At 33.4% G+C, this 13,017-nt stretch overlaps 1 protein-coding gene across 7 annotated transcripts in view; it reads left to right on the forward strand.

Moving 5' to 3' along the window:
* Positions 1–13,017, forward strand: part of LOC135129139 (lachesin-like) — a 252,154-nt gene that overhangs the window by 46,829 nt on the left and 192,308 nt on the right. For 6 of the 7 annotated variants that reach the window (XM_064056226.1, XM_064056224.1, XM_064056227.1 and 3 more), the window contains exon 3: positions 6,342–6,487. The exons of the other annotated variant lie outside the window; for it this stretch is intronic. In XM_064056226.1, the coding sequence (XP_063912296.1) occupies positions 6,342–6,487 (146 nt within the window). The remainder of the gene's footprint in view (positions 1–6,341; positions 6,488–13,017) is intronic. 7 annotated transcript variants of the gene reach the window in all.

Below are 13,017 nucleotides of genomic sequence, written 5' to 3' on the forward strand. Positions count from 1 at the left end.
GTACCGCAATAAAGTAAAAAATTTAATTAGAAATGCCCATAAAAATTATTTACGACGAATTACAGAAGAAATAAAAATAAATCCAAAACAATTTTGGGCTTTTATTAAAAACAAAACGAAACAGCACGGAATACCCAATGTGATGAAATATAATGACAGCGATTTAACGTCACCAGAAGATATAGTGAATGCGTTTGCTGAATCGTTTGTTAAATCATTCAAACAAGATAATAACACCAACTCTGTAGTATTTGAGGAAAACTTAAGTAGTCTAAATAAAAACATCTTATATGTTAAAAATGTTGATTCCAGAGAAATTTGCAATTCGATTAAAAAACTTAAGCCAACTTTGACAGCTGGTCCAGATGCTATTCCCTCATTTCTCATTCGTGATTGTGCGTCAGTTTTATGTGAACAGTCGTCTGTTAGTTTTAATTTGATATTAAGAACATCTATTTTTCCAGAAAAGTGGAAACTATCACGCATTACACCTGTTCATAAGAAAAATAGCACAAGTGACATAACAAATTATCGTCCAATCACAATTATTAACAATTTTGCAAAAATATTTGAAATCCTTCTTCATTCTCGAATATGTAATCACGTTTCCACTTATTTGTCTTCAAATCAACATGGTTTTAGAAAGGGAAAGTGAACAACCACAAACTTATTTTTAAAAACACAGTTTATTTCAGACTATTTAGATCAGCGTAGTCAGGTGGACTGCATATATACAGATTTTTCTAAGGCGTTTGATCACATAAATCATAGAATTTTATTGCTTAAATTACATTCTTTTGGTTTCTCGAATAACTTGATTAATCTCTTCACATCATATCTATATGAAAGATATCAGTATGTGTATTATCAGGGCTTTTACTCTAGCAAGTTTCGTCAAACCTCGGGGGTACCCCAGAGGTCTGTGTTGGGTCCTTTACTATTCAATATCTACATAGATGACGTTGGACAACAAATTGATGTAGAGTATCTTATGTATGCTGACGATCTCAAACTAATCTGCGAAGTTAAAACAATAAATGACTGTGTACGTCTTCAGAATAATCGAAACAGATTGTATAACTGGTCAGTCAGTAACGAACTCCTTCTAAACAAAGATAAATGTTTTGTTAAATCCTATTTCAGAAAGGTAACATTTTTGTTCTACAATTACACAATTGATGATTCTATACTAGAACGACCAGAATACATCTGTGATCTTGGTGTCACCTTCGACAGAAAGTTAAAGTTTGACAAACATATTGAGAATGTTTCAGCCTTGGCGTATAGGTCTCTAGGTCTCGTCATCCGCAACTCGAGTGCTATACAAGACAAAGAAGTTTTGTCACTTCTGTTTTTCACTTATGTTCGTTCACGCCAAGAGTATTCATCGGTTGTGTGGAGTCCCATATATAATTACACATTTCGGCATTAGAAAAAGTTCAACGCAGATTCTTGAAGTTCTTAAGTTTCCTAGATGATGGTGTGTATCCTCCTAGAGGTATTCCAAATGATGTATATCTCAAACGCTTTAAAATACAAAGTTTATTATGCCGCCGGAATATTGCCTCTCTTATGTTGTTGCACAATATTATACATTCAGTAGTAGATTGTGAAGATATTCTGAACCTTTTGTACTTCAAAGTCTGCGGAACTAACTTGAGATTTAGTTCAGTCTTAGAGGCACCACGACCAAAAACCAATGGTACTAAAGCGTCACCCCTCTATCAGATGATAAGAAACTATATGCATATAGAAAACGAGGTGGATATCTTCAATTGCACAACTCGTGATATCAAAATCTGTTACAAATTATAATGGTAGCTACTATCCTGCACTCACTTTCATGTATTCTGTTTCTCTCCTTTTTCTTTCTTTTTTTTTTTTGTGTCCTTTTTCACATGTATGTCTTTCACTAAAGGGGCCCTAGCCTGTTGAAAGACTATTAATAATAATAATAATAATAATAATAATAATAAAAACCCAAACCTTTCCTAGTTATTTGAAGCTCAAGACAATATTTGCAATATGATTCATGAAATTTCGTCTTCCTAGATAAATGCCGATAGAATGACAACATTTTTTTTTTTTTCAAATTACACAAAATTTGACAAAAATGCAAAATATGCACCCATTACGTGAAATATGCAGCAGAAGGCAAATATATGTAAATATGCAGTTTTATAGCTGTATTCAATTTTAATTAACATGATTCGTTCACATATTAAATATCAAGACATATGCAAAAAATAAGGGATATGCAAATTTCATAAAATCCGCTCTCTAGTGATGAGGATGATTAGACAACTTTTGGTTAGCGTTTTACCACCTGCACAATATTCCTAATGTAAATGCAAAATTTGACAACAATCGACTCAGTACTTTCGGAGATTATCTGTCTAATAAAAACCAGGACGGCAAACGGATGGACAGACGGACAGACAGACAGACAGACGGAAACGGGCGACCTATTTCTGCGTACTCTAGGGGCATGAAAGGTCGAATAAACGTAAAAGTAGGACTCGATTACAATACTTTCTTCGCTTACGCTCGGGAAGTAAAAATGTACACAAGACGTATACATATATAGATTCATAAACACTTGAAACGTCTACATTAAATTTCCGTCAGCACAAAAGTCTATAAAGTCGCTAATACAATAAAAATGTTATTGCTGCATTGTTTTAATTCTACTTTTAAAGCAATTTCTTTGACGACATTTGACAGTATATGGTAGAACATTAAATATTTCTACAGAGATGAAGTTTACCGACTTAGCAAACGGCAATTAGGAATAGTTAATTGACCGCGGTTTCTTGTACTGTAGCAATTATTGTTAGAGTTTGGGTTGATTTTCAAAAGTATATATTGAACTATACTAGATATACAAAGAAGGCAGTGAACGTATATAGATTTGGAGATTGAAAAAATGTTAAAAGCATTTATTGAATTAATTTTACAAATCAACTTTTTTCTGAATTTTAAATATTCGTATGGTACTAAAGAAATTACCCCATAAAAATGTACAGATTCTAATGAGCAAAACAGAACTAATTTTCGCAGTTGAAAAGAATGGAGTTTAATTTTTTAGCCTGATGATTAACGTGGCCTTCCCATGTAATTTTTTTATCCAGATGTAGACCGAAAAACATGACTGTTTCAAATCCTATAACTTGTTCCGACTTCAATGAAAACACTATAGATTGACTTTTTTCTTTGTTCATAGATAAACCATTATGTGATAACAAAATCAAAGTGTTGTTTGATGCAATATTCCCTTTGGTTTTAACTTCATCCACTGTGGTTGCACTATTAATTATAGTGGTTTCATCTGCAAATAGAATGGTCTTCATAGAACAGGAGTATTCAGGAAAATCAATCATAAATACAAGAAAAAAAAATGGCCCAAACATTGATCCTCGTAGCACGCTAATATTAATCGTCTTAAGCTTTGAATATGTATTGCTTTCGTAGTCTGTTCGGACTATATTTCTTAAATAGGACGATAACAGTTGGTATAGTGGCCGTCAAATTTTACCGAATGCTGCCTGGGGCGCGGTCGTGCTTCCACTCATTGAAGTGATTAGGATGGTTATAATTTTTATTATTCTCCACTATTTGGGTACAGCATATTTCTTATTTCAGTACTAAGTGAATGGTACGCGGCATTCGGCCCAACTTTATGGCATCTATAAGCTGTGGTTAGGGGTTTATTGAGCGCTTGAGGCGTTCAGCTTATTGTGACGGCCACTTTACGTCAAACCTCAAATTCCGTAAAATTTCAGCTTTTATAGCAATAATAATTCGTGACTTACACAGTCAAAGGCCTTGCTCAAGTCGATTAGTGTGGCCCATATAATTTTTCGATTTTCAAAGTTAATCATTAACATTTTCAGTTAATTCAAATGTAACCAAAATTGTTGATTTGTATTGTTGTTTCACAATTAAGTTCAGTTTCATCGGTTGGTATTACAAATAAGGTGTTACCGGATTGTATTTTTTAATTTTGTAAAAGTACTCACGAGTTGTATGTTTATTGTTACAAATACTACGACCAGTATTACTAAAATGATTTTTAAAATTCATCCGTCCTTATGTCACTATGCTTTATCTAATTAATTATACAGTGTAACGCTCAACTATAGTGCGCTTGATTGTTTCTGCAGAATGAAAATGTTTACACCGATCTTTTCTCGCCTCTGAAGTATGTTAAAGTAGAGGTAAATAAGAATGCTATGCTCTTGTTTCAAGCTAATTTTTCAATTCCAAAATTTTGTCATGACGTCATCAACATTTTAGCAAGAGCACGGATATCAATTTGGATGGACGCAGTGTAATACTTCTGATTTTTTTTCCTAACATCTGGATAACAAGGGTAAAATATAAGTTAAATAACATTAATCGGCAAAACTGTAGGATGACGTCATGATTAGGGGAAAGCACATAAACGAAACTCATAAAGGATTCATATATCACATGCAAAAGTATTTTATAAAATTTAAATAACATTTACTGTTGTAAAAGTTGGAGATCGTCACTTCAATTGTTTGTGGGGCTGATCAAACAAATTTTTGTTGGTGTTTTACAGGACATCTAATGTGCATACATAATTTGACAACAGTTGATCCGGTAGTTTCGAAGATTATCTGTCTAATAACAATCAATACAGACGTGGACAGACAACGGGGGGCAACAGAGATAGCAGACGGCAGACAAACAAAAAGACCTATATTGGTCCTGAAACGTTGAAAAAACATGAAAGTAGCAAGTCGCTTGGTGGACTCTATTACAATACTTTCTTAGCTTACGCTCGAGAAGCAAAAAATACAGTATATATAAAACTTGACAACAATCGGTCGGGTAGTTCCGGAGAGAATCTGTAGAATATATATCGAAGACAATAGACTACAAACGACTGATAGAGAAACAGAAACGGGAGACTTCAAAACATCTATAAAAAGGAAAATGCTCCATTAAAAATATCTGTCCTGACTTTTTCAACCGCATTGTAAAGAAGCAAACAAAACAAAGCATTTGAAGTACTCTTTAGTTTTTGTATTTTTAACCATTAGTAGCTTGTCTCCTAAAGTATGAAGAAATAGGTCTCCCGTTTCCGTCTCTCTATCGTCTGTTGTCTGTCGCATGTCTTCTGCCGTCGATCGTCTGTCTTCTGTCGTCTGTCGTCTGTTATTGGTTATCTGTCTGTCTGTATCGATTTTTATTAGATAGATAATCTCTGAAACTGCCGGACCGATTGTTGTAAAATTTAATATGTACTTGTATTTGAGAAACATCCTGTAGAAGGTATACCGCTCACTAAAAGTTGACCAATCATCCCTACCAACAACAGAATTATGTCATCTTCAATTTACAAAAGTAAATCTGATTTAAGTTTTATACAATAGATAGGTACTCCTGCATTTGTTTAATGTTTACCCTAAATATCCGAATTTTTGAAAAAAAAATCTGAACGTTGCAAACTGAATTGGAAACTGCAAAACCGGATACTCTGAAATCTTGAAAACTTTTTGAAGTAATTGTAAGCATGGTAAATCGTTAATCAAAGTTTATCCGTTTATTCCATTTCAAAAAATTGATGACATCATCTCAAAAGGTTGCCAAATTAAGCATATCTAAAATCTGGAAAGTACTACCTGTGGTTGATCAGTGTTTTCAAAAAAGTGCCAAAAAAATTAATAAATGAGACATTTTTTATCAAATTAAGAAGGCTCACTTCATTTTGCCAAAAATTTGGGAATATAGTACTCTTACTTTTAGTATGTCACAATTGAAAACGTGTCCTTGCTGTTGGTGGTGTCATAGGAAAATTTTATCTGTACTGAAGAACTCACTTGAAACATATGTATAGCATGTTTTGGTACGCTTATTGTGATCCTACACACATATTTTTATTTCAACTTAGATACTAAGGTTATCATGTAAAAATTAAATTCGCCAAGGAATTATGCCGGATTGTAGCTTAGGGGCGAGGGAAGTTCTGTCTTACTACCCTTAGGCCAATTGTCTATTAAATAATCTGCAGGTATTTCAGGTTTCAATAGTTTGTCTTTAAAAATAAAAATAAGTAATATGAATATTAGGATCGGTGCTATGTTTAGTGTCCAGTACCTACTTGTTTATTAGGGTATTTTGTAGTCTAAAATTATCTCGTATATTTTTAATATGTTATACCTATTTAACTCTGAAAAATATTTAAAAAAACATATTCCTTAAACATACTATTTGCTACAAGAATAAACAAAGGCAATATTTCCTTATAACACCTCTTTAAATTTGTTTTTAGCGGAAAATCACAAAACTTAATTTTACTTTTCTTTTTTCAGTCGAGGATTTAACGGCAGGACCGAGCACTCCATTGAAATTTTCTGTGGAAAGTCCTGATTTCGCTGGTCCCATTAAAAATGTGACAGTTGCAATTGGAAGAGAAGCAGTCCTCAGTTGTTCCGTAACAGATTTGGGCCATTATAAGGTGATTTAAACTTTGTTTGTTTAGAACCAATTCATAATGTTTCCATTGATCAGTATACAATTAAAACTCATTTAGGTTAGTTTCCAACTGATTACTTTTCGTAATGGAGTGTGTGTTAGTGAAATCGGTTACATTCGACTAATCTGCTTCTAATTAATTTGTAATGTGTGTACAAAACCAACTAAGAGCAACTGTAATTACTCTCTCTATGTTATGGCAACAACTTTTACTAAATTGGTATTTCATTTCAGAACAGCGATATTTGTTGGCATGCTACCTAAAATAAAAATTACAAACTTGAACCAACAACAGTTAGTTAATGAATTACTTTTATTCTGACTGTTACAGTGCTAAAAATACCGCGAATATAAATTACAATCGCTGATTTTCGATTATATTTCAGAAACGGTTCATTTATCACAAGCTCTTCCATTTTTTATTTCTGACAAGACTAATTCACAATCAAAATAATACAGTAGTAAAGTAATTATTCATCCGATTCGGATTCAACTGAACCAAATAACAAACAGAGAGATCAGATCCAATACCTGCAAGCGATATAAAATATATTATGTTGCTGGCGTACGAACTCACTAGCTTGCTGCTAATTTTGATTGATCGTTATTTTAACTTGGAAATCTCTATTTAATTAATATCAGAACGAAATTTCGATATATTTGTTCAACTATTGCGTCAGATGTTAGTAAACGTAAATTTATTATTTATTACTTTAATGAGTCTTAAACGTGCACCATACCTAATAAAGCTAATTAGTGTAACGACATAAAACTTTAGAGTTTAACTTTAGTTTTTCCTGTATTAATTCTTGTACTATAAATACTAAAAATTATCACATAAGAATCCACTTAAATATAATTACTCGGCGCAAGAGAGGTAAACCTTGTTTTGCAACTTTCTCATAATTTTAATTCAATTTTCCTTGAAGGACATAATACAGTTACCTTTAAATTTCTGTTTCAATTACGTTAAAAGGATTAGATCTGACAGTGCTACCAATCTTTCGAGGTATATTCATAAAAGGAGAAGATTAATTTGATAATTTTAGTCCAAGGTTCTCCTCAGTGCTTGCGGTTGCTTTGTTTCTTTTTTTTGTTTTCACTGTTGTAAATATTTCAACAAGGTAAAATACTTACACATTGTGTAAAACTGATTGAAAATTTAGTAGTCGGTATGTATTCTGTTTTATTATTACTCCTTTGAAAGCACATATCAGTGACAACATGTGTGTTAGCGAACCACCTTTTTTATGTCTAAATTGAGGTGTCTGAAAATCGGGAAAAAATGATTTCCTAAATTTACCAACACTGTGGTTTTATTAAACAATGCATTAACTTTTATCTGAATTTAAAAGAATTTTGCCACTCGAAGTATCCCCATCACTACAAAAATAGTTTCTTCATTTGAAAGAATTTTACATATCTCGATTTGTTTATAATATGTACATTGGAGTTTATCCAAAACATATCTTCAAATATATAAACTGGATTTTAAATTTATGTTTCTTTGTTCAACTAATTATGCCTTTAAACATATTCAGATAGCTTATAATATATTTTTTTATTTCCATATTAATTCGTATTTTCGAGATGTTTTTCGACGTTTAATTCAGTATGCAGGGTAAATCACTAAGCGCGAGGTGAATTGTTATTAGTATTAGAGATAGAAAAAAAAGCCACAAACGAAAGTTGTACCATCAGGGACACGGAAAACTGGGCAGAGGTGTCACACAATTGTCAAAATTTCTAAACCAGACCTTAGCTATTCATAACCACGCTTTTAATGTTTGGCGTATTTCTCATTTTGACACTGACAAAGTCGAAGTTTTATTAAATTTGTTTTAATTATATTAACACGCAGCTACTGCTCGAGATTTGTTAAAAATTGATACAGCTGGCATGTCGAACCAATTAATATATTTCAAAGCTAATTTGACAGTTTTTTCGAAAATATCAATCATATTGACGCCAAAGATGCATTTACATTGACATTTTTTGAAATGACAAGAACAGAGTGCCCAGAATTCCATGTCCCTCATAGTACGGTTTTGAGGACTATACTCTAAAATTATTTTTAACTATGCAAGGTGTTGTGTTTTTGAGGCATAACACAAAACTTAGTTTTTTTAAATGATACACTCCATATATTTTTCTATATGACGACGTTGCCACGTTAGTTCAAATTTCTTGAAATTTTTGTGTGAATGGAAGGGTTCACAGAAATATCGTAATAGGGTAAAAATTAAGGATAAATAAAAGTACGCAGTTTATTGTGGTATTAATTAAATGAAGTTTTAAAATACAGTTAAGAAATTATAAAACTATACAAATTTTAAATATCGATTTTTCGTTTTTTCAAATAGAACATACCCTGTAATTTATGGTATTTTTCCTTGTCATTCTTCTATATGTAGATGTGTCTCTTAGCAAAAATTCTCGACACAAAACAGGAGAATCGATATGATGCTATCAACTAGACCCAAAAATTTAATTGCAAACATGTACCGTCTACTTTTTAATGTAGAAAATTGGACGAACTGTAAAACTACACAGTTAGGATAACCTCTGGGAGGGTACTCGTAACTACCCAAATTAGTGTAAAATGCAAATTTTGCAAAGCGTCGCTATACATTCTCTAATGTCCAGATATGAATGTGGTATATTGGTGACCAAACAATATTTGCATATTCTAATTTCCATCTCACCAATGTTTTGAAGAGAATTGTTAAAGTAGTAAGGCTATTAATATATTTTTTAGTCGACCATTACAAATCTAATCGTTTTATGTCACCGATCACGTCCATGAAGTGTTACTTTTTTGGACTCACTTGTCACTTTTTGTAATCAGGTGTCGAAATAGTATATTATTAGCCAAAGTCGCAAAGCTAAACCCGAGACGCGCAGTGTAGACGGGGGCTCTAAAGCGCGAGGTCTAGAAGTGGCTTTACAACCGTGGTTAATACACTATTTTTTCATTAGCAGGCATGAAGCAGAGTAGAAACTGTAAAAGACAATAAATTGAAAAAATGAATCTTCAGTTTTTTATGAAAAATGTTTAAGTTCACAAAAATTTACATCATAGTAGTCACTGATGAAGTGACATTATTGTTGTTGTTTGACATTTGAAAATTTTTGATGACAGCAGCATTTCACGAATTTTCTTAATAGTGTCCGCAGAACAGAACGTGATCGAAATTGAACAATGCACGTCTCCAGAACTAAGAGGGGAGGCGCAAAATTTCCAAGAAAAGCTATTGTCGAAAAAATAATCCAAAAGCGTTTATATGAAAGTTTATGCAGAGTACAAAGAAGCAGATCGCTGGGACCTCAGAAAATGTGCTTTTAATCTACTTTCAGAAAAAGAGGAATATCGTCGCTGAAGTAGAATTTTGCTAGCTGTCGTATCTCCATTATCTCTGTTAATGTTATCTTCCACTATGTACCAACTACCATGCATGTACTCAAGTAATAGTAGTTGCCATAGAATACCCTCTAGTTGCATACATTCATTCATTTTAAGAAATAATTACATTAAGTATTTCGTACATAACCTTAATCTTTTTGAACCTTGGGCGCACAAGTTGGACTTTGCTACCTCTAAACAAATCGACATATGCATGCTTTATGGCTGCTAGTGAAAAAAATTACTTTTGCGTCCTTGAGTTTGTGTTTTTGACCAACATTTTTTTAAGTGAAAAAGCCGAAAGCACCATTAGGTATTTGAGCTCCACCTTTACTAAATACATAGCGTTACCAAGTTTTAGTTCCTCAGCGTAAGTTAAGTGATGAAATCCATCGGACGAATGGCCACTTTTATGTTTACTCGACATTTCATGACCCCTAGAGTACGAAAAAAGTACTCTGTAGTGGACCGATTGTCGTGAAATTTCCCACGTATATTGGGAGTATCATCTAGATGGTTAAGCGTTAACCAAAATGTGGTTAATCATCTCCACCAACAACTTAATGACGTCATTTCAAAGATTTATATTTTAAATTGATTTAAATATTATACAGTAATAAACTCCCATACTTGTGGTGTACGAATCCTCTTTGGGTTTTTTCCCGAAAGGACCTACAGTTCCGAAAAAAATGAATTCAGTATAATAACATGTTACCACTAACTCAGAATATAAATGACAATGGTTAAGTCGTTAAGGAGTCAGTTTGCGGACCGGAAATCGCAAGTTCGATGCCAAACTTTCCCGTTTCCTTTTTTTTTTCTTTTTCTCACGCCCTGTGTATTATCTTATGTTTATGACGTCACATGAAATTCATTACCGTCTGTTAGTAGTGAAGTTGTGTTTCGAATTGAACTGATATGTTTCCAGGACCCTTTAGCATTAGATTCAAGTTCCTTATTTAAGATTTGTATGTAGGAATTATAAGAAAACTTTATACTTAATTTAATCTCAGCTTGCAGTTGTTTAAGCTTATCAAGAACGTTTCATTGATGACAATGCTCGTATTTTATATTTTTGTGTGATTTTTGGGAATACATTTATCAAAGATACTATATAGTTTTAAGTAGAGGCATTCTAGAGCAGCGTCAACATCAGAAATATTATTAAGGAAAGACCAGTTCGCCTTAAGCAATTCATCCTAGACAATAGGGAAATTTGCTTTTTTAAAATTTCAAGCAGGTGTATGACACACAGGAAAGTTTTTTTGGTGCTTTCGAGGAAAAGAAGTTGTTATACTAGACGCAAACATTTAGTGCGTTTATGACTTCACACCAACTTAATTGCTATTATAATCCAGTAGGCCGTCCCAGCCGGATGTATTAAACCCGCTTACTGATAACCTACGTGAAAAGACCTTTTCTGGTAAAAGCACAGGGCAGTACTCTCTCGGCCGTGTCTGACCTCTGGCATGTTTTGCATTTGCTTAGTTTTATGAAGGGTCGGCTGTAAAGTACTTTAAACGTCAAAGCCATAAACGCACTAAATGTTTGCGTCTAGTAACCTTCACAGCGAGGTAATATGGATGCTCTTTAATAAGTACATTAGTTGACTGAGCAATATTTTTGCAAACTTAACTGCCGTGGGTGCCACCCAGACATGTAATAGTTATGATATGATTTCTAGCTAGGATTTGATATTTTCCTTGGTATTTTCGGGCCCCCAGGATGCCTCATAGGCTAGAAAACTCAAGAAAATGCTTGAAACATAACGTTTCTGAAGTTTTTTAACGAATTTCTTAAATCTGCGAATTCCGGAATGTGAAAAATTAACCCAATCGTCTCTTTTTGACAAACTAATTAGTCGATTACCGCAAGTACGTCCTATCGATTCAAATTGTAAAAACAAGTTGAAATATGCTTCAAACCAAAATATGATTTCTAGCTAAAATTTGATGGTTTCCTTGGTATTTTCTGGCCCATTGGGAGCCCCATAGGCGAGAACACACAAGAAAATGCTTGAAAAGTAACGTTTCTGAATTTCTTGGAAGTACAAACGCCAGAAGGTGAAAAATTAACCCAATCGTCTCCTCTGGAAAATTAAATAGATTATGCATACCGCAAGTACGTTGTGTCGATTAGAATCGTCAAAACAAGTCGAAATATACGTCAGAACTGATAAAATTCCACCAAAATATGATTTATGGTTAAAATTTTATCGTTTCCTTGATATTTTCGCGCCAGTAGTGTGTCTGATAGGGTTGAAAACACAAGAAAACACTTGAAAAGTAAGTTTCTGAAGTTTCTTAATGAAACGTGGACATTTTCAAAGAGAAATCCAAAAAAACCTTGGGGAGATAGTAACATCAAAAGTGTTAAAAGACATGAAGGATACAACGGCGAAAGATTTTTTACTGTTCGTGCAGGGGGAGAAAGAAGTTTTGTAGATACGCAAGTTTAATTTTTTCCTCAAAGTCAAAAACCCAAGAGTACTATGGTGATATGTATAGCAATAAGTTTCGAAGATAGATGGAAGAAGAATTACAATTGTTAATTTAGATAGGTAAGCCTTCTTTACTTATTCTAGGTAATGCTCCATACCATATCGCGGTTGCGCAAGGAGTTGAGTTTCAAGGCGATCTGACTAAAGCTGAATTGCTCAATATTGCAAAAAAACATAAATATAAGAAGAGACGTGTAATTGATGAAATGATAAGAAAATTCGGCCATAACACAAGGAACACGTTTCTCCTTCTCCTCTAAAATTTCTCAAATGTTGCTTACATCATTCTGCCTTGAACGCATAGATATGAAGGTGAGATTATATAAAACAGTGATAAGGCCTGTTGTGTTATATACGTCAGAAACATGGATCCTAAACAAAGCAGAAGAGGAACTTTTAAATACATTGGAAAGGAAGATGATGAGAGGCATCTTTGGAACTAAAAAAAACGGTGGAAGGCTGGTAAAGGAGAGCTAAAAGAACTCTTCGGAGATTCTTGCATAACAACGCATGTTAAAGTGCAAAGGTTTAGGTGGACTGGGCATGTGGAACAAATGAACACAGAAAAAAATTAATCCTGAACAGAAGGCCAGTCGGAAGAAAAAACAAG

The sequence above is a fragment of the Zophobas morio genome, unplaced genomic scaffold (assembly GCF_036711695.1).
Source record: "Zophobas morio isolate AGI-343-1 ecotype UQ-CSIRO unplaced genomic scaffold, CSIRO_AGI_Zmor_V1 ptg000014l, whole genome shotgun sequence".
Classification (NCBI taxonomy): Eukaryota; Metazoa; Arthropoda; class Insecta; order Coleoptera; family Tenebrionidae; genus Zophobas; species Zophobas morio.